Here is a 22,068-nt window from a genome sequence, read left to right as displayed (position 1 = left end):
AGCCGTTTCAAGGCAGCTTTCGCTCCATGCTGGTTCAAGAGTGGAGGGTACGTTAAATAACCCCTATTATAACCTAATATTTCCTGAAGTATGTGTGACATTGCATTGCATATATATATATATATATATATCAAAAAAACAAAACAAATTTAAATAACCATTGGGAAACAAATAATAATAGTAATAATAATAAATATTAATTTGTTCACTAGTTTTTACAAAAAATTTGCCTAGTGGGCTAATCTATGAACTAGATCAACGTCAGACGTCGCCTAACTCGTCCGACACCAAGTAGGCTATTACTGTGGATAGTCACGAAATGTTATCTCTCGCAAAATGATTTGTGAGTCAGAGCTGAAAAATGAAAGCATAGTGCCCTATAAAATGCGGCCGTGTTATATCTGTTTTTTTTTTCGTTTTTTTTGTTTTGTTTTTTTTCTGCGAGTGCAGCCTATATGAAATGCCAAGTTATTCCAACATATTTATTTATTTATTTTTTAAGATTTGGGTTCCACTCTCTGCTCCTCTTTATCGGGCGCCAGAAGCCGAGCAGTGGACCAGGGAAAATGTCAAAATAGCCTTATAAGTGGCAGCGGTTTGCTTAACATTTCCATCTTTTAAAAAAAAGTGGACCGAGCCCCCTCCCCCTCCATCTAGTACCATGCACACAATTCACAACTCGTTCAGACGCGCTCCACTCTCCACATTTCAAACACGTCTACAGCCAGCGGCTCATGAACTTGGACGCACATCTCTCCTGTCATTCTCCTGATGTCTGATCTCGTTTCGGCGCGCAACGACAAAAAGAAAAAGTGGACGTTAAATCCCGCTGAACGCACGGTTTGGGTTTTTAAATAAATAAAAAATACCGAGGACAGTGGACGGGAGGATAAAGGACTGTGATCTCTCCGTCCCCGTTGGGGGAAGCGCGGTTTTGTGTCGCTTGACCACGCGTGGATATACTGAGGGGCTTTAAAGCGCAGAAGGTGAGATGCTGAAGATTGGCTTTTTTAAGCGCCCGTGCCTCTGACCACAGCGCCAAACGCCTGTGGTAAAAACGAAAAAAAAAAAAAAAAAACGGCTTAAGTTTTAGATTTGTGAGACTAAAATAAAGTACAGATCAGCACTTTAAAAAGTGAAGAGGAATAGGAGGAGGGGGGAGCACAGGGCCCAGAAAGTTAATTAACATTACCTGCGGACCAAAAATAGACACCAGCCTGGTTTTTTTTCTGTTTAAAGGGTGTCCCATCAACCAGCAAGATTTCGCCCAAAAGCAGACAAGAGGACCGTCCTGCTCTGACGAGGCTGGTCAGCAGGAAGCGGCTGATCGCTGCAGGGGTGGTCGGAGTCATCATGGTGCTGGTGCTGGTGGTTCTGATACCTGTGTTGGTCAACTCTGCTGGTACCGCTGCGCACTATGAGATGCTCGGAACCTGCCGCATGGTGTGCGATCCGTACGGGACTAAATCGCCCTCCAGCACCGCCACTGCGGACACCGTGCGGGACAACAGCCTCATTCAGTCGTTACCGACTTTTATTCAGGGTCCGAAAGGGGAGCCCGGCCGTCCCGGGAAGATGGGCCCAAGGGGTTCGGCAGGTGAAGCAGGACCGCCCGGTCCGGCGGGTCCGCCGGGGGAGAGAGGGGACCCCGGGCGTCCTGGATTACCCGGGCCACCGGGACCCAACGCGGCAGCGGGTGCCATCAGCGCGGCCACCTACAGCACCGTGCCCAAAATCGCCTTCTACGCCGGACTTAAAAAGCAACACGAGGGCTACGAGCTTTTGAAATTCGACGACGTGGTCACCAACCTGGGCAACCACTACGACCCGACCACGGGGAAGTTCACCTGCTCCATACCCGGGATATACTACTTCACCTACCACGTCCTGATGCGCGGCGGGGACGGCACCAGCATGTGGGCTGATCTCTGTAAAAACAACCAGGTGAGAAAAGTGAACAAAAATTTAAAAAATAAAATAAAAAATAAAAGTTGTAGTGCACTTACAACACCGACGTACACAACAGTAGGCTATAGATGAAGGGCCGTTTTTACGGTCCTGTGTGGATGAAACGGAGAGAAAAGCAAAAATGAAGTCTGTCCTACCTGTCTCCCAGTCTGTCAGACCTGTACTCTTAGTCTTCATCGTATTTACAACACAATCTCTTAATCTAACTTAATACACTGGTAGCCTATGTCCAGATATGGTCGATTCGATGGGAAAAGTAGTCGCACGGCAGACTTAATTGTCTCGTAGCTATATCCTCCACGCCCGCCGGGTCCGCAAACCGTGTCGCCCGCCGGTGTCTGAGGATGGATGGTCGGGTCGAATCATCGGTGCGTACCTGCAAGCTACCGGGACAGTCTCTTATTGTTAGCCTATTTGTAACACATGCTATTTTTCCGTTCTCTATTTTAATATTTGTATATATATCTATATATAAATACACTCGTAACTTATATATTCATAACTTATTAATAGCCTTAACGGTGATAAGGTTTATTTGGGAAAAGTTCCGTTAAAGTGGACGCAGATATATTTTGAACATTGACCAAGAGCAATGGTTCACAGTCGATATTCCCCGTTTTTTTCGGCGGGTTTTTTGGCCACCCAAAGGAGATGTTGTCACCCAGGCTGCCCCACGGTAGGCTGCGACTTTAATTCCATTTTTTGGTTACTCTGAACCCCTAACGGGAAAAAAATATTACCTGCGAATAATGTAGGGATAATGTACAATTGCATGATAAATCTCCGAAGCACGTAATCCTAATTTTGCAGTAGTAAACAATATTACTATTATTACTACTAATATCACTAATTGCATGCGTAAGTGCAGGTGATTCTTGTCAACCTTGATGAGTTAATGTATTTATAAATATGAAGTGACCTTGTTAAAATTCTAATAAAAATGTTTTCCAAACAAAAAGATGAATTCCCGATAGCAATTCATAAAATTTTCTATGGTCACCCTGCCATGGGTTGTCATTGGATATCAACGCACCAATTGGAAACGCAGTGCCTCGATATTTTGTCAACCCTGTGGTGACCAGTAGTCCGCGACTAAGGTGCACGATTCAGCGTTAAATTCGTCCAAGGTACAATTCGCTGAGATTATTTTAACAGTATAATATGATTTGCTTCCAATTGCGAATCGCACAAGCGCAAATTTGACTCTCAATTGCAGTGTGTCGTTTCGTTTTGGACTGACATCTCTCCGGAAATTGCTTCCTCTTACAATTTAACAACGGAATAAAATATGATTTTAAATCCTAAGGGCGCGTTTAAAAACGAGTGGAGACAACATGCCACTCTTTTATTAACTGCGAATGGTTGTTTTAAATTACTCCGGGGTTCAAAACGAATCCCCACGAATCCCGAACACTATCAGGAATAGACAGCGTCCATTATCCTGCACAGTCTGAAAACGCATATTTCTAAACTGAACCTCGGCCCAGCCACTGCCCATCGTTGCGTGGGTTTACTAGCCGTGTCTTATGCTAAATCTAAAACAATATCCCAAACCCATTTGCTTCCCAATAACACTAAATTCTCCAGTTCCCTCTGGCTCTTGCTATGGAATCTGACTTTATATTGTGATATTGTCAAATGACTATTACTATCGATCGCGGGTCTGATGACTTAGGACCAGCACTATTCATTGCCTGAAGCCATATGCACGCACTTATGTAAAAGGTTACAGTGCAATACTTTAAACATAAAAATCAATACAAACAGGCCAACACTCGTTTGTGTCTCCGCTTCATAGTGAGACTCTCCGTTGTGATGCGACACGAGAGGGCCATGTTTGACCAAATTCGTGCTCATATGAAAGTTATTGTCATTATTTTCAACAGCAATATTACCTAGATTAATTCGTAATGCTCTGGTAAACAGAATAACGCGACAGAAATGTACAGTAAGGGGAATTAGACAAAGTGTGCAATCTACACAAAGTGTGCACGTGTATAACCTTCATTAAAATTATTAATTTATTATGTTTTTATGTATACCGGCTATAGGCCGAGTATTTCTCAGTGAAATTGACAAATACATAATTTAATTGAAATAATATGATTATGTGTCCTGCATATAGGTTATTTTAAAGCATATAGGCTATTTTAGGGGGGGGGGGGGGGGGGGGGAGTAGTTGCAGAAATATCTTCTTGGATTGGTAAGACAATCGCTTGACCTTATGTCTGCAGCCCTGGTGTGACACTAGCATTATTCTTTTTATTTTTGTATTTGTTTGTACTGATGCATAAACCGAATATTAGCCTATGTATTTTCATTTGTTCATCTTCAGGCTTAAGAGAGATCTTTTACGTCTGCTACTTATGCTTCGAATGAAGTGCGTCATAGGCGTTCAATGGAAAAAAAGTAAAACGTATGATATGACAATTGGACGTTTTGCTTCATCCGATTAAAATATTCACGCTTTGCGGAAAGACAAAGTATGAGGAAGTATTATCATATGTGTCGGAATTTCGGTCTACCAGGCATAAATGAGAATGGGTGCATTTTAACGCTGAAATTGTAACTGTATAACACTGAAAGCAATCAGTGGACGCATTATTAGACATTTTTATTAAGATGTTTGAACAACTTTCCTACTTTGAAGTACTTGCGTCATGTTCTGGCCAGAACCCAAAAAAATAGATATGGTACTTAATATAGGCTACTTAAAATGTATGAAAAACTTTAGATTGCAGGTTATGAGGATATTATTTTGAAACGAAATGATTATACAAAGATTTGCATATCGGTACATCGTGATATACCGTTATCACATTATTATTATTATTATTATTATTATTATTATTATTATTATTATTATTATTATTATTATTATTATTATTATTATTAGTAGTAGTAGTAGTAGTAGTAGTAGTAGTATAAAATTTAATAATTTCACAACTAAAGCCGTGTACTGCATAAAGTCCAGATAAATGACTGTGGTGGGAAGTGTGATTCTTGTGCACGCCCCTATAAAGACATGAAAACACGGCGAGCACACGCTCTCTATTTGTATCTCGCCAGTCCCTGATAACCCCAAATTTGACGTCGACGTATGTTCCAGTGGATAAGAGGCATTGCAACGACCTGCTAAAATATTTTACGCTGGGCATACTTTTAACAAATCACCTGCTTCAGTTGAATAGGTGATGTTCAACAAGAGCGTAAACCATAGCAACGCTTCAAAAAGCGGCTACACTTTCTTACATTACTGAATATCTTAGGCCAGCGCTACTGAACTCCACGTCCTGCGGGACCCAGTGTCTGCAGGCATTTGCTCCTCCCGTGCGCTACACCATCTGATTTAACGAATTATTTTACCTGCTTGGCTCAGATAATAAGCTAATTAGTGAAATCAGGGGGCGTAGCGCATGGTCGAAGCGAATGCCTGCGGACACTGTGGCCCGCAGGACGTGGAGTTGAGTCTGCCTTAGGATGATGATGATGATGATGATGAGGATGAGGATGACGATTATTATTATTATTATTATTATTATTATTATTATTATTGAGCTCTGCATGCTTTCCATTCTCAGTGGCTGCGCTCAGTGTTCTACGGGCTGGTCTTTAACCCTTTCAGCACCCAGTCCAATGCGAAGTGGCTCCGCCCAAATCCCAAAGGGGTTCTGGCTCTGGTCGGGGAAAATTGAGAAAGTTGAGTAAAAATGTTTGTGAGGTTGTAATAGGGACTCAAAAAGATAGTATAGCAGTCAGCAGTCTGATTGGTTGAGAAGGTGGAGAGTGTCATAAGGGGCCAGGGTCTCTGTGAGTAACTGGTCCCCGGGGCCGGGGGGGGTTTCCAGGTGCGGGCGAGTGCCATCGCCCAGGACGCGGATCAGAACTACGACTACGCCAGCAACAGCGCCGTGCTGCACCTGGAGCCCGGGGACGAGGTCTACATCAAACTGGACGGGGGCAAGGCCCACGGCGGCAACAACAACAAGTACAGCACCTTCTCTGGGTTCATCATCTACGCCGACTAGCGCCGACCTCTAACCCCTGACCTTTGACCCCTGACCTGTCCCGTCCCCACTCCTCCACCCCTGTCCTGGGCCTCTTCCTCGAACTCTCAACAAGTGCAGCACCTTCTCTGGGTTCATCATCTACGCCGACTACCACCGACCTCTAACCCCTGACCTTTGACCCCTGACCTGTCCCATCCCTACTCCTCCACCCCTGTCCTGGGCCTCTTCCTCGAACTCTCAACAAGTGCAGCACCTTCTCTGGGTTCATCATCTACGCCGACTAGCACCAACCTCTAACCCCTGACCTTTGACCCCTGACCTGTCCCATCCCTACTCCTCCACCCCTGTCCTGGGCCTCTTCCTCGAACTCTCAACAAGTGCAGCACCTTCTCTGGGTTCATCATCTACGCCGACTAGCACCAACCTCTAACCCCTGACCTTTGACACCTGACCTGTCCCATCCCTACTCCTCCACCCCTGTCCTGGGCCTCTTCCTCGAACTCTCAACAAGTGCAGCACCTTCTCTGGGTTCATCATCTACGCCGACTAGCACCACCTCTAACCCCTGACCTTTGACCCCTGACCTGTCCCATCCCCATTCCTCCACCCCTGTCCTGGGCCTCTTCCTCGAACTCTCAACAAGTGCAGCACCTTCTCTGGGTTCATCATTTATGCCGAGTAGCACCGACCTCTGAACCCTGAACTCTGAACCCTGACCCCTGACCTGTCCTATCCCCACACCTCCACCCCCGCGCTGGGCCTCTTCCTTCCTCTCTGTTGATTTCACTTCATTAGATACTTAATTTAATGGATTATTTATTGGGACCATCTTCCTGTGGGATAGGGCCCTGACCTTGTGTCTCCCTTCCCCAAATCCTAATCTTAACCTGAACTCTAATGACCCTCATTTTTTGCAGTGTACTGTCCACTGGTCGAATACGTGAAAAACAGCAAAACAAAACAGGGAACCAAACCTCCCGGGAGGATGTCCGCCCGCAGGCCAGGTGTAAGTCTCTCATCGAAGCGGCAAAGTCATTCAACAAGAGCCGAGAGAGAGAGAGAGAGCAGGAGAAAGAGAGAGAGATAGCGAGCGAGCGTGGGAATTGGTGAGAGAGATGGCGAAAGAAAAAGGTAGCGAAACAGAGAGTGAGAGTTGGAGAGAAAGATAGCGAGAGCATGCAGAAGAGGGTGGGAGACAACGGGAATGTGTGCGGGAGAACATTAAAGTTCGCAAATGAACAAGCAGAAAAAAAGGTCAAAAATGTGAGTCAAACAAATTGTGTTTGCCTCCTACTGCCTAAGCAGTTAGCGTGTGTACATGTTTGTTGTGTAAAACTACTTACAATGTGTAGTATTTCTGTTTTTTACCACAAAACCTGAAACGATATGTGCAATAATATTTACTGTTTTTAGAAAGCATACCAAGCCCCACCCCCCTTCTTTCTGTCTGCTGAGTAAACATGCTTTCGGTGAGTTGCTTGGCAACCCAAAAGCATGTTTTTCCTGTGTGTGTGTGTGTTTGTGTGTGTGTGTGTGTGTGTGTGTGGGGGTGGGGGGGGTCCCCCTTAGGTGTGCCGGGCTCAGAGAGTCACAGAGAGTTCTGTATCAAAGGGGTTAGTCTTGCTGATAGGACTGGCTGGGCATCAGACTGTATTGTGCTTTTTTCTTTACAGTGTCTTGATGCGAACATGTATATTTGCACACATGCATGCACACAAACGTGCACACACACACTCGCCAACACACACACACACAGGCACACACACGCATGCACAGGCACATGCGCACGCATGCCCACGCACCCACACAGAAATGCATACACACACACGCAGACATGCATGTACACACACCCGCATGGACATGCAGTCATGCATGCACGCACACACGCACACCACACACACACGTATGCACACACACGCACATGCATACACATTCACAGACACTCATACACACACACACACACACACACTCAAACTCATGTGTACGCGCACGCACGCACACACACACAGTCAGACTCACATGCGCACGCACGCACGCACGCATACACCACGGACACATGCATGCACGCACACTCACATGCATACACATGCACGCACACACATACAGACACACATATGCCCACATGTACACACACACACACACACACACCACACACAAGTCAGTGTAGGGATGTGCATCCCTCTTATGAGATGTTCTGGTGTGTGTAAGGCACCTGTGGGAAGTCAGAGCCAGGCCAGTCTGTACTTCTCATTTTCCTTCAGTGGGAGGCAGGAGAGTAATCGCCGCTGCTTGTGCAGGGGCTCCCGGCGTGCAAACTCAGCAGCACAAAAACAAAACAACAAGCCTGACAAAATGGAAATCTCTTTCATCGCCTGTGGCAGATTACGTTCTCCAAAACGTCGCCGACATCGCCGGCCTCTTCGAGGGAGAGGGGCCGAGCAATTATTTTAAATGTATTTCTTTAATCTTTGGAGATTTCAGATTTCATTCTCGGGGTCATCGATTGGTGGGGAAATCGGATTACCTGTTACACCTGTATAATGGGATTAGGCCCCAGGTTTGCAGAGTTGGCAATCTAACACAGCCACAGTGTAGAGCTGTAACAGCACATAAGAGAACACTATGCAGAACTCGGGGGTTAATAAGTAAATGTATCTTTCAGAATAATAATAATGATGCTGATGTATTTGGATATTTATGTACGTAGTTTGCTGGTGTGCGTAACCTTTCACTCCCCTTAATATGCAAATGTCTGAGAATCGGAGGAGCAGCGTTATTAATAGAAGCATAGACTGCCGAATAGTCCCTGTAGAACCCGCAGCAATGGAAATAGTCGTGTTCAATAGTCCGTGAAGCGCAACACGACCTTCCGCATCCCAGCGATGGTGACGTGAATAATCCAGGACTGGAGATGTGCTTTTTAAAATTTAATTTTGTGTCTTCCCAGAAAGCACTGATTTCCCATGTTTACGTATGCTATTTCCATGAAATGGATGCATCCGATTGGTCAGGCGAGTGTATTTTTTTTGAGATATGTGTTGGTTCTACTTTATGCACATTGACATGAATAAACGGAGCGGTGGCAGGAGCCTGTGCGTTCTGTGGTTCCTGTGTTTTTCTTCTGAATGTCGCAACGTGTTATTTACCTGACGCTTTTATCCAAAGTGACTTGCAGTTGATTAGACTGAGCAGGGGCCAATCCCCCTTGGAACAATGTGGGGTTTTTGGGCCTTGTTCAAGAGCCCAATAGCTGTACAGATCTCATGATGGCTTGAACCACCAACCTTCTAGGTGCCAAGCATGTACCTTAGCCACTAGGCTGCAGGCTGCCGCAGTCATGTACCTTAGCCACTAGGCTACAGGCTGCCCCAGTCATGGGCCTTAGCCACTAGGCTACAGGCTGCCCCAGTCATGTACCTTAGCCACTAGGCTACAGGCTGCCCCAGTCATGTGCCTTAGCCACTAGGCCACAGGCTGCCCCAGTCATGTACCTTAGCCACAAGGCTACAGGCTGCCCCAGTCATGTACCTTAGCCACTAGGCTACAGGCTGCCCCAGTCATGTACCTTAGCCACTAGGCTACAGGCTGTCCCGGTCATGTACCTTAGCCACTAGGCTACAGGCTGCCCCAGTCATGTACCTTAGCCACTAGGCTACAGTCTGCCCCAGTCATGTACCTTAGCCACTAGGCTACAGGCTGCCCCAGTCATGTACCTTAGCCACTAGGCTACAGGCTGCCCCAGTCATGTACCTTAGCCACTAGGCTACAGGCTGCCCCAGTCATGTACCTTAGCCACTAGGCTACAGGCTGCCCCAGGCATGTACCTTAGCCACTAGGCTACAGGCTGCCCCAGTCATGTACCTTAGTCACTAGGCAACAGGCTGCTATCATTCAACTGCTTGAATATACACTCACCAAGCACTTTATTAGGTATGTATTAGATATATTTTATATACTTCTACTGCTGTAGCCTATCCACAGTTAAGATGCATTGTGTGTTCAGAGATGCCCTTCTGTTGTAATGTGTGGTTATTTCTGTTACTGTCACCTTCCTGTCAGCTTTGAGCAGTCTGGCCATTCCCCTCTGACATCTCTCATAAACAAGGCGTTTCTGACAGCAGAACTGCTGCTCACTGGATTTCTTTTTTTTTTTTGCACAATTCTTTGCGTGAAAATCCCAGGAGTGAGTATTAACTGAAGCTCCTGACCCGTATCTACATGATTGTATACATTGCACTGCTGCCACATAATTGGCTGATTAGATAATCGCATGAATAAGTCGGTGTAATAAAGTAAAAATGTTCCTAATAAAGTGCTCGGTGAGTGTATGTGTTGGTTGGGATTAGTGTGTGTGTGTGTTGGAATGTTGGGATGAATTCACTCCTCCATCAGCAATATTTAGGGATGTTTACAGATGTTTACAGATGTTTACAGATACCAACATATGGACCCTGCCCCTGAGACAAGCTCAACTGCCCAAAAAACAACAGGTGCCAAAAGAAGAAAAAAAAAAAACTACCATCCAGACCAGACTAGGCGCTCAACTGCCGGGACAAGGGAGACTCCTTACGCGGATATCTTCACCGGGACTAGCCCCTGGAATTACAAACGGCGGAGTGAACGCTGTTCAGTGGCCAGGGGAGACCCCCAGGTGCCCTTTGTGTTCACGAACCAAAACCCCCCTCCAAACGCAGGCCGCTTGCGGATGCAGTCAGGAAAAGCCATGCTGCTTCTTTTTTTTTTTCACATTCATATTTTGTTCAGCATGAAACAGTAATTACAAAACAGAATGTCAATATCGTGTTGTAACATTAACCCCCCAAAACTCCCAAGTCCCTCCCTCACTCCCCCTCCCAAGACCTGTACAGAGCCTGAAATTAAATTGGTCACTGCAATGTGGACCTTTTTCCAGGAGTCAATAATGTTCCTGCTTTTAACCTTGAGTTTAAACGTTCCTGCTATTAACCTTGAGTTAAACGTTCCTGCTATTAACCTTGAGTTTAAATGTTCCTGTTTTTAACCTTGAGTTTAAATGTTCCATCTATTAATCTTGAGCTTAAACGTTCATGCTGTTAACATTCAGTTTAAACGTTCCTGTTTTTAACCTTGAGTTTAAATGTTCCATCTATTAATCTTGAGCTTAAACGTTCATGCTGTTAACATTCAGTTTAAAAGTTCCCGTTTTTAACCTTGAGTTTAAACGTTCCCGTTTTCAACCTTGAGTTTAAACGTTCCCGTTTTTAACCTTGAGTTTAAACGTTCCCGTTTTCAACCTTGAGTTTAAACGTTCCCGTTTTCAACCTTGAGTTTAAACGTTCCCGTTTTCAACCTTGAGTTTAAACGTTCCCGTTTTCAACCTTGAGTTTAAACGTTCCCGTTTTCAACCTTGAGTTTAAACGTTCCCGTTTTCAACCTTGAGTTTAAAGTTGTACAGTGGTTCAGGACTTCAGGGGCCAGCCAGCACAGAGACCCTGAGGTATGCCACATGCACACATGCACAGGCTTAATGCCGTGCTTTTTCAATTTGCAGTTTACAGCCAGTGCGTTATGGATTGGATTAGCGTCTCCTAACGCAGCAATGGGAATTTGGGCCAATCAGTACAAAACCAAGCTGAGATTGTCCCCGCCCACACCCATTTTGTCTCTCTGCTCGTATGATGCTAATGGCCCAGCATTCCAACTGACCTTTCCTCTTTAAGTGGGATCAATACTGTGTGACCCCCCCCCCCCCCCCCCCCCACCCCCTCAATTAATTCATCATCTCTCAATGACCCCTTTCAATGGAGGAATGCAGACATCAAAGGCTTTTCCTGAGAGGGTGGGGTGTGGTGGTATATTAAATATTATATTTCCGCCTTTAAATGAAATGAATGAGATGTGGTGGGGTGAAAGGGGTGGGTTTGGGTGTGAGGTATGGACACACTCTCTTTCTCACACACACACACACACACACTCTCTCTCATGCACACACACACTCTTTCTCACGCACACACTCTCACACACACACTCTCTTTCTCACACACACACACTCTCTCACACACACACACACACACACTCTCGCACACACACTCTCTTTCTCACACACACACACTCTCACACACACACTCTTTCTCACACACACACTCTCTCGCTCACACACACACTCTCACACTCTCACACACACACACACTCTCTCACGCACACACACTCACACTCTCACACACACACACACTTACACACACACACTCTCACACACACAGACACTCAATCTCACACACACTCTTTTTCACACACACTCACACACACACACACTCACTCTCTTTCTCACACACACACACACACTCTCACACACACTCTTTCTCACACACACACACTCTCACACAAACACACACACTCTCACACACACACTCTCTTTCTCACACACACACTCTCACACACACTCTCTTTGTCACAAACACACACACACACTCTCACACACACACACACACTCACACACACACACACACTCACATACACACACACACTCTCACACACACACTCACGCACACACTCTTTCTCACACACACACTCTCTCTCTCACACACACAATCTCTGTCTCACACATACACTCACACACACTCTCTTTCTCACACACTCACACACACACTCACACACACACACTCTCTCACGCGAACACACACTCTTTCTCACACACTCACTCTCACACACATGCGCACACTCTCTCACACACACGCACACAAATTCACACACATGCACTCACACGCACACACGCACTCTTTCACACACACACACACACACACACACACACACATGCTCACACAAACACATGTGCACACGCACACCCCTTCGGCTGTGGGTTATTTTGATTTTGATCTTTATGTATGTATTATATTTATCTTGATTTTAATAATACAGAATACACCTGTGAGGCAATCATTCGTCACACCAGTGTTCAGTCTGTGAGACCACCTGATCAAAAAACCAACCTGTTACCACAGAAACGCTCACTCACTTCTGTTCTGCTTTATTGGACTACAGCTGGTCCGCGGTTCCTGCCCTGCCCTCCGCTGGCCTTTCCTCGCTGAAGGGCAATAAGCCAAACTGCCCCAGCAGTGACTTGGCTGAGAATGACTGGCAGCCCTGATCTCAGCGTTCAAATCAAATGTTCGAATTCAAACTGCTTCACTGGCATGACAAGACACATCTCATGTTGTCAACGCACAAAAATAATAGCATACATTCATCATTGAACACATGAACATACAGTATTTGTGGACATACATGTATAGGTCTACTCAAATAGGCTCACTGGGTGTCCCTCTGTTTGTGGCGGGCTGTGACTTCACTATTCTGAAACATTCTTTGTGTTCTCCTAATAAACCGGGGGGTTTTTGGTGGCCATTTAAACTTTTCCTGGCGTAGTTTTGTGAACTTTGTGTTAGATGTGCGTGAAAAAAACTCTCTCTCGCTTGGACGGTGGCTATAGTTTTTAGAGAAAAAAAACGAGGCGAGGTTTAAGAACCACTGACCCGAACAGTCCCAGTCGGGCTGAGGCTCCTGCTCTACAGCACAGAGAGTGTCCACCTCGCAAGGCACTGTGGGACCCATTCTAGACGTAACACACGCACTCCAGACGTCCGATACCAGAAATGTATCATACACACATGGCAGAAACATGATGGCAGAAACATGACACGCACTCCTGGCCGAAACAATTCGGACACTGCCCCTGCTGGTCCATGAGAAATGTCGAAGGCACGTACTGCTATCCAAACCCCCCCGCCAAAAACAAAACAAAAATAAAGAATACTGGTGAAATGTGATATTTTGATGGCAGTCCCCATTTTATAGTGCTGTATCAGCAGCACCAAAAGGGACATGCTATGAAAAGAAAATTCCTTTGCATTTTACTTGCATTGATTTTATTCTTTTTTTTTCATGTGATATTGATGTTGCAGTCCACGCTAGTGTAGAAATGGGACCACAAAATCCTTTCTTATTGTCTCAATCCTGCCCCATTAGCAACAGAGACAGCCCGGCTCCCCCCCCCCTCCGGTTCATTTATTAATATCTGCTGGGCTCCTCATCATTTATGGCCTTTATTCAATAACACTTTCCTTTTACTGCACAAATTACGGGGGGAGGGGGGGGGGGTGTGTCTCACTGGAAAAGGGCAGCACGGCTCTATAATTGCCACCCTATTAAAATGGCCGCCTTGACTCGCTTGATCTCCGAATGTAAAGGATTAGCCAGGATTACGCCCTCCTGACCTTTTGAGTGGCCATCAGCCGGAGGAGAAACACGGGGGTTATAAGAAGAAGAAGAAGAAGAAGAAGAAGAAGAAGAAGAAGAAGAAGAAGAAGAAGAGGAAGACAACGAAAGAGCGGAAGAAAAGGACGAAGCGAACCGCAAGATTAAAATTAGAGTAAAAAAAAAAAAGGCACTTGCCCGCCATCGTCTCGGGGAACGACTCATCGCCAGTTTTCGGTGGGCGTTTGAAGGGGCGGAGTGGAGGAGGATCTTTCTTTTCATTGGTCCCCTAAAGGCAGGATAGGTAACCCTGGTCCTGGAGAACCAGAGAAGGTTTGTACTCCACCAGAAACCCCAAACTGCAGAACAATATTACTGTATCCTCCTTCAAGCGCAGACTGAAGACCCATCTCTTCAGGCTACACCTTTCCCTCCCCAACTCACCACCATGATTAGCCTTAGACTGTAATGGCACTTATGTATAGATATTGTTACTTGTATAGGTATTGTTGTTTTTATTGGCTGTTGTATTGTTGTATTCTAGCTGCCAACTGTGGTATGCTAGTTTAAAAGTTGATTGTACTCTTCAAGGGTTCTGATTTTCTCTTTGCACTTGTTCTTGTGTTTGATTTGCACTTTGTTGTACGTCGCTCTGGATAAGAGCGTCTGCTAAATGCCACGTAATGTAATGTAATGTATTACGTACAGTATCTATCACTACACTCAGAGGCCGCTTTATCAGGTGGACCTGTATAACAGCTTTCACCCATTCATCCATTATCCTAACCCGCTTATCCTGAACAGGGCTGGAGCCTATCCCAGCATACATTGGGCGAAAAGCAGGAATACACCCTGGACAGGTCACCAGTCCATCGCAGGGCACACACACCATTCACTCACACACTCGAACCCACGGGCAATTTAGACTCTCCAATCAGCCTAACCTGCATGTCTTTGGACTGTGGGAGGAAACCGGAGTACCCGGAGGAAACCCACGCAAACACGGGGAGAACATGCAAACTCCACACAGAGAGGCCCCAGCTGACGGGGATTCGAACCCAGGACCTCCTTGCTGTGAGGCGGCAGTGCTACCCACTGCACCATCCATGCCGCCCATTGTATAACAGCTTGTTAATCCAATCTGGAGGCAGAAACCCAATGCATAACAGCATGCAGACGTGGTCAGGAGTTCCAGGTGTAGTTCTGTCCAAACAATCAGAGTGGGGAAGAAATGTGATCGAAGTGACGTTAACTGTGGAATGATTGCTGGTGCCAGACAGCGTGGTTTGACTATTGGCTAAGGTACCGGATCCCTCAACGGGTGTTCCATCTGATCTCGGGTCAGCCCGTCGCCCAGTGGCTAAGGTACCGGATCCCTCAACAGCTGTTCCATCTGATCTCGGGTCAGCCCGTCGCCCAGTAGGCTGATGGTTCAGGCCCCAGTGTATCCAACTTAACCCCTTGTGTAGTCTCAACACTCTGCATACTCCCCTTGTCCTCAGGGTAAAAAATGACTTGCCTTCACTAAACCCCTAAAAAAAAAAAGCAGCTTAATTGAATTTTAAACCCCAAATCTATTTTTGCACGAAGAAACAACCCGTCACTCGGAACAAACTTTATCGTGAAAAAAGATTGTGTTGTATAAACTACAATCGAAATGTAGTTCATAAGCGCACACATCATGCATGCACGCACACAGACACACATGATATCACCATAGCAAATTGTTTTTACTAAAAATGAATTAACATGTAATGCGTGTGTTTTTGTGTGAGAGGTTAAATACCATGTGTACCCCAACATCACGTTGGTGAAAAGGTTACCTTGGTTCAAGTTGCCTGAACTGAAAAATGAATTCAACGACTTACATGAAAAGGCAACAGACCAGCATGAACGCTTCAGTGAAAAACGCACTGTGCCATCAGACAGGTGTCCATTCGGTCCTTTTAAAGTGCATATATTTTTTTTAGACGAGTGCTTGTGCGTATGAAATAAGATATACCAAGAAAGGAACAAGGACTCGTGGGATGAAGAGGTAGAGGCTGGTTGGCAGTAGAGGGCAGTCACATCCACAAAAGTGTGTGTTCTCTCTGCAGTATGAGCTGAGAGGAGATTAAAACATTCCCATCTCAGACAATATCATAGAGACACTCATTTGAGGAAATCTTCACAGTAATATCTCTGGCCCACTCAATAGAACAGGGAAATTGTTTTTTTGCGAGGGTGGGGAGGATCATTAAAGATGTATAACCTGAGAGAGAGAGAGAGAGAGAGAGAGAGAGAGAGAGAAAGGGAGAGGGGGAGAGATAGAGGGAGAGAGAGAGGGAAAGAGAGGGAGAGAGGGGGGAGAGAGAGAGAAAGAAAAAGAGGGAGAGAGCCAGAATCAGAGCCGGAATGGAGGATATTAATCAGATCGCTGAAATCGATGCCTGTGTGTCGGGCCACAGAGTGGGCGATATCTGTGAGTGTCTCATCAAACTGGAAAAGTCATTCAGCAAGAGCTGCGCACACGATAGAGAGAGAGGGAGAGAGTGGGAGAGAGAGGGAGCGAGAGAGAGATAGAGAAAATGAGAGAGAGAGAGAGAGATAGAGACTGGGAGAGAGAGGGAGAGAGTGGGGAGAGATAAAGAGTGAGAGAGAGAAAGTGAGAGAGGGAGAGATAGAGAGTGAGAGAGAAAGAAAGATAGCGACTGAGAGAGAGGGGGAGAGAAAAAGTGAGAGAGGGAGAGATAGAGAGAGTAAGAGAGAGAGAGGGAGAGAGAGCAAGAGAAAAAGAAGGAGAAAGCGGGGCATTTGCTTCACACACCTCCCTCATCTTTTTAATCACAAAAGGTCAAGGAGAGATGGGGAGGGGAATCAGAGTGTTTAAACAAGAGCTCAGGTTTAAAGGCGTGCGTTTGGCATGTATGAGCTGCTGACTGGAAAAGGATTGGCAGCTCTTCCTGTGAGTGCCCTTTTCCCTCTGCTTTTAAAATAAGTTTTTCCCCCTTTTTTTTGTGGACCCACTCTGTGGGTGCTGGCATGGCCCATGGCCCACAAGCCGACCAGGCAACGCACAGGAACGATAGCATCCCCCATGTCAGAATCACGTTACATTGCATTACAGGGAATTTAGCAGACGCTCTTATCCAGAGTGACGTACAACCAAGTGACCAGATTACAATAGTATCCCTCATGTCACAACACAGTGTCTGTTCTGTCACAATAGCACAGCCCCTGTTTCAATAGTATCCCTCATGTCACAACACAGTGTCTGTTCTGTCACAATAGCACAGCCCCTGTTACAATAGTATCCCTCTAGTGTAACTCTTGTCACAATAATTACCCTCATGTCACACTAGAGTTACTCTTCTGTCACAATAGTCTATAGAGAGAGAGAGAGAGAGAGAGAGAGAGAGAGAGAAATACATTTCTGAGGCATGCCCACACACATAAACAAACAATTGCAGTAACATCACTTACTGTCATTCTTTTAACTAATCTCCCATCCATATTGTACAGTTTTATGACGTAATGAGCTTCAATGGGAGAGCAAGGGCAAGAGAGACAGAGACAGAACGAGAAAGAGAGAGAGAGAGAGAATTGGGACTGGCCCTTTTTGGACATAAATTGGACAAGCCGCACTTTAAATATGATGGTTGCAGGCAACATAGCGACTGTATTCAGCCACAGCATTGCCCCAGCACGAGAGGTTTAATGCGGCCTTAGCTAAGGCCTCTGTGGGTAATGTGTGATCGGCTGGAAGGCCAGCAGGGTGATGTGCGATTGGCTGGAAGGCCAGCAGGGTGATGTGCGATTGGCTGGAAGGCCAGCAGGGTGATGTGCGATTGGCTGGAAGGCCAGCAGGGTGATGTGCGATTGGCTGGAAGGCCAGCAGGGTGATGTGCGATTGGCTGGAAGGCCAGCAGGGTGATGTGCAATTGGCTGGAAGGCCAGCAGGGTGATGTGCGATTGGCTCCATGATGGGAGGGCTTCAAACGGACAGGATTACTCTTTACTCACATTAACCGCGTTAATGAAAAACGTACACGCAAGGTTATAGACACCCTTCCCTGATTTCTGTACATCTTCCCTTTGATCATGAATTCCAAAGGGAATCCCTGGCCCTATTGCCATCTTGAAAATGAGAATTCAAAATGCAACAGCTGCTGATGTTGTTGTTGTTTTGTATTTTTACTTCTAAAAACTCTATTTACTATTTAAAGAAAGGAAAAAAACAAAAAACTCCAGCTCACAAGGGAAACATGGACGGATGCGATACAGCAAGCCTGTTCTGGACTGGGAAGTGTTTGTTCTGGACTGGGAAGTGCCTGTTCTGGACTGGGAAGTGTCTGTTCTGGATTGGGAAGTGTCTTTCCTGGATTGGGAAGTGTTTCACTTGTCTCCACTCTTATCAAATCCTCCGGAGAAGGGTCTATTAACTCGAAGCAAATTGTGCCAAGTGCCTAAAAAGGCTTTTCTGTTCTGTTTTAATATCATTGATGCTGACCGTGAACGAGTGGATTGAGCTCTGTTAACAGGGCTTTGATAGAAAAAGCACATTTGCTACGCTCTCCCTCTGTTCCCAGGCTTTTATCATGGTAATGAGAGGAAGGAGAGGTAGAGTGAGAGAGAAAGAGAGAGAGAGCGAGAGATAGAGATAGATACAAAGAGAAAGATAGAGAGAGAAAATGTCCCTCTGAAGAATTTCCTTTATAATGTGACATCCATCTTTCTTGTTACATCACTTGTCCTTGTTTTTAGGGTTGCAAAAGGATATCAATTTCCACACGCAACATGAGGGCACTCGTGAAATCTGTTTGGATCCTACTAACAAACTGACGTACCAAAACTTTACGTTATAAATCCCGCGTTGCTTGTGTAAGTGCATTTACGATTGATTCAGGATCAAAGTCATTTGGCTCACATTTATACATGAGGCCTGATGAGTTTGCAGGCATTTGATTGGACTGGAGCAGATAAGATGCTTCTGTACACTTCAGAATTGATTCTGCTGCTGCTGCTATCAGCAGTTACATCACCAATGAAGACTTGTGGACCAGCACCTATATAACACTGTAATTATTATAACATATAATAATATATGACATATAAACTATAACACCCCCACCACTATGTTTCACAGATGAGGGGGGGGGGGGTGCTTTGGCACTTGGACACCACACATTGCTCTTGCCATCACTGACACAAGTCAGTCTTAGTCTTATCCGTCCGCAATACCTTTTTCCAGAACTCTGCGGGCTCTTTTAGGTACTACTTAGCAGGCCATCCTGTTTATGCAGCTAACTGGTTGTCTGCACCTTGCAATGTAGCCCTTCTGCGGAGATTACTCACTGATGCATCCACACCTGCCTCCTGAAGAGTGTTTCTGACCTTTCGGACAGGGGTTTGCTGGTTTTTCTTCATTAAGGGCGAGAATTCTTCGGTCATCAACTGTTGAGGCCTTCCTTTGCCGACCTACGAGCTCACCAGTGCTCTCTTTCCTTAACATAATGTTCCAAGCTGGTTTTTTTGACAAGCCTATTCTTTGGCCTACGTCTCTGACTGTGTTGAATGGCTCCCTTGACTTTCTTTGGCACAATTCCGGTCCTCGCGCTGACAAATGCCAATGAAGCGGGTGTTGGGGTGAGGAACCGGTGGCGGGGAGAGGGGACCTGATCAACGAGAGCCAGCCAGGGTTCTGGGACGAATTTCGAGTTCTGGGCTAGTGCTCTACTGGGAGTAAAATGGTTGGCATTTATATAGCGCCTTTATCACAAAGCGCTGTACAATTGATGCTTCTCATTCACCCATTCACACACCAACGGCGATTGGCTGCCATGCAAGGCGCCGACCAGCTCGTCAGGAGCATTTGGGGGTTAGGTGTCTTGCTCAGGGACACTTCGACACAGCCCGGGCGGGGGATCGAACCGGCAACCCTCCGACTGCCAGACGACTGCTCTTACTGCCTGAGCCATGTCGCCCCAGTAGAGTAGAGTAGGATTTTGGGTTCAAAAGAGTAGAGTAGAGCCAGCAGCTGTGCTAAAAAAGCAAAAGCCTCATTTTTTGATAAAAAAAAAAAAAAAAGGTCAAAAGATAATCTATCGATCAGGAATTGTCTGCCCCCCCCCCCTCCCCCAAGGGTAGTAACAACCAGGCCATTATCATATTAGCTGATCTCTATCTGAGTGGAAAAAGACTCATAAAAAAATGTAATTGGCTGAATACACACGCTACACCCACCCGCTGCAGCCATGTGACCCCATAACAGGCCCCCTACAGGTGGGCCTGCTCCTCTCTCCTCCCGCATGCAGAGCACTATTCCTGCATGATATGGGGGTCAGATCCAGAGTGGGGGCGGCCTGTAGCGTAGTGGTTAAGGTAAAGGAGCGGGACACGCAAGGTCGGTGGTTCTAATCCCGCTGTAGCCACAATAAGATCCGCACAGCCGTTGGGCCCTCGAGCAAGGCCCTTAACCCTGCATTGCACCAGGGGAGGATCGTCTCCCGCTTAGTCTAGTCAACTGCACGTGGCTCTGGGTAAGAGCGTCAGCCAAATGTGATGTAATTACACTGCCTGGCCATGAGTGGAGGGCTCCCAGCCGGGGCAGTGTGTTAGGTCGGTGGGGAAGCACGTTGGAGGTGAGGCGTCTCACACTGTATCTCACAGTCAACCACTGGTGGACTGAGGAGCTGGCGGATTGTATGTTCACGCACAGACACGCACACACACACACACAGACACAACCACACACGCACAGACACGCACATACACACACACACAGACACACCCACACACACACACAGACACACACAGACACCGTTATGATATATTAGCAGACGCTGTACTTCTGGTGAGTACCTTCACACAGTTGAGCCTATCAGGATCATAACTTATTATATTGCCATACGAAAACATATTAATGATTTTTAATAAACCTCAATTTATTCAATGTTTGTGGACACTTAATATCTTCTTGCATGGTACACCTGGACGACTAAGAGAGCGACTCTATGTTGAGCTGATATTTACCCAAGAGTTTAAAATAAGATTGCTCTCTGTGTACCACAAACAGCGTCTAATATGCATAAATTTCAGAGAAGGGCGAGTATTTAATGTCACAGTGAACTCCTGCCCACTGCCAGGCCTTTCCTGCTGCTATTTATTACCCTCCTGCACCAGATCCATGAACTCTGAACCATAATCACACAAACGTGACCTGAAATAAATAATATCTCACATCTATGGGCCCCAGGGTGATGTGCGATTGGCTGGAAGGCCAGCAGGGTAATGTGTGATTGGCTCCATGATGGGAGGGCTTCAAGCGGACAGGATTACAGTGTCTCTTTGCTCACCAGAGACCGCACAGCATCGGCGGGTTTCTGTCATTTCTGTCCAGTCAGCATCCATTTCATTGAGGCCTAGGCAACAAGGTGGGAGGACTCCAGCCAATCAGCGACTTTGGAGCCTGAAAAGGTTCATCCAATCATTGCTCTTTGTGGGTAAAGTTGTTGCCAATATATAATTATGTTAACAACTTTATACACCTGTACTGGCTCACTGCCATAGTTTATCAGGCCAAGTAATAAAAATGCAAAATAAAATAAAATAAAATAAATAAAATAATTACATTAATATTCCACATGATCCAAACCAGGTGTAAATGTGCAAATAGCTGCTACAGTTCACTTCTTTATAAAATAAAATAAAAGCTTGGGCTGATTAATGATCTAAATGCAGGAGTTGGCATGAAACCCTGAAACAGATCTTACCCCTTGCTGTCACAGTCCTATTGCTCTCAAACGCAGGAAATGCTTCTCTGACCACAAGCAGAGAGACGTTCCTTTAATTCTTTTATTTTTGGCTCAATTTTACCACAAAA

The 22,068-nt window shown here is 45.8% G+C and overlaps 1 protein-coding gene across 1 annotated transcript; it reads left to right on the top strand.

The window, feature by feature from the left end:
* Positions 1–1,329: 1,329 nt before the first annotated feature.
* Positions 1,330–5,996, top strand: LOC133126808 (complement C1q-like protein 3). The gene is made up of 2 exons (XM_061239204.1): positions 1,330–1,944; positions 5,817–5,996. The coding sequence occupies exons 1-2, from the start codon at positions 1,354–1,356 to the stop codon at positions 5,994–5,996; spliced, it is 771 nt and encodes a 256-aa protein (XP_061095188.1). The 5' UTR covers positions 1,330–1,353.
* The last annotated feature ends 16,072 nt before the right edge of the window (positions 5,997–22,068 follow it).

This window comes from Conger conger, chromosome 4 (genome assembly GCF_963514075.1).
Source record: "Conger conger chromosome 4, fConCon1.1, whole genome shotgun sequence".
NCBI classification, from domain to species: Eukaryota; Metazoa; Chordata; class Actinopteri; order Anguilliformes; family Congridae; genus Conger; species Conger conger.
Note: the sequence above shows the minus strand (reverse complement) of the source record. Positions and strands in the feature narration are given on the sequence as shown.

Excerpts from the sequence above, each read along its gene's own strand:
- LOC133126808 (XM_061239204.1), top strand. The coding sequence starts at position 1,354 with ATGGTGCTGGTGCTGGTGGTTCTGATACCTGTGTTGGTCAACTCTGCT. Across the intron at positions 1,945-5,816 it reads ATCTCTGTAAAAACAACCAG|GTGCGGGCGAGTGCCATCGC; the intron begins GTGAGAAAAGTG and ends GGGGGTTTCCAG.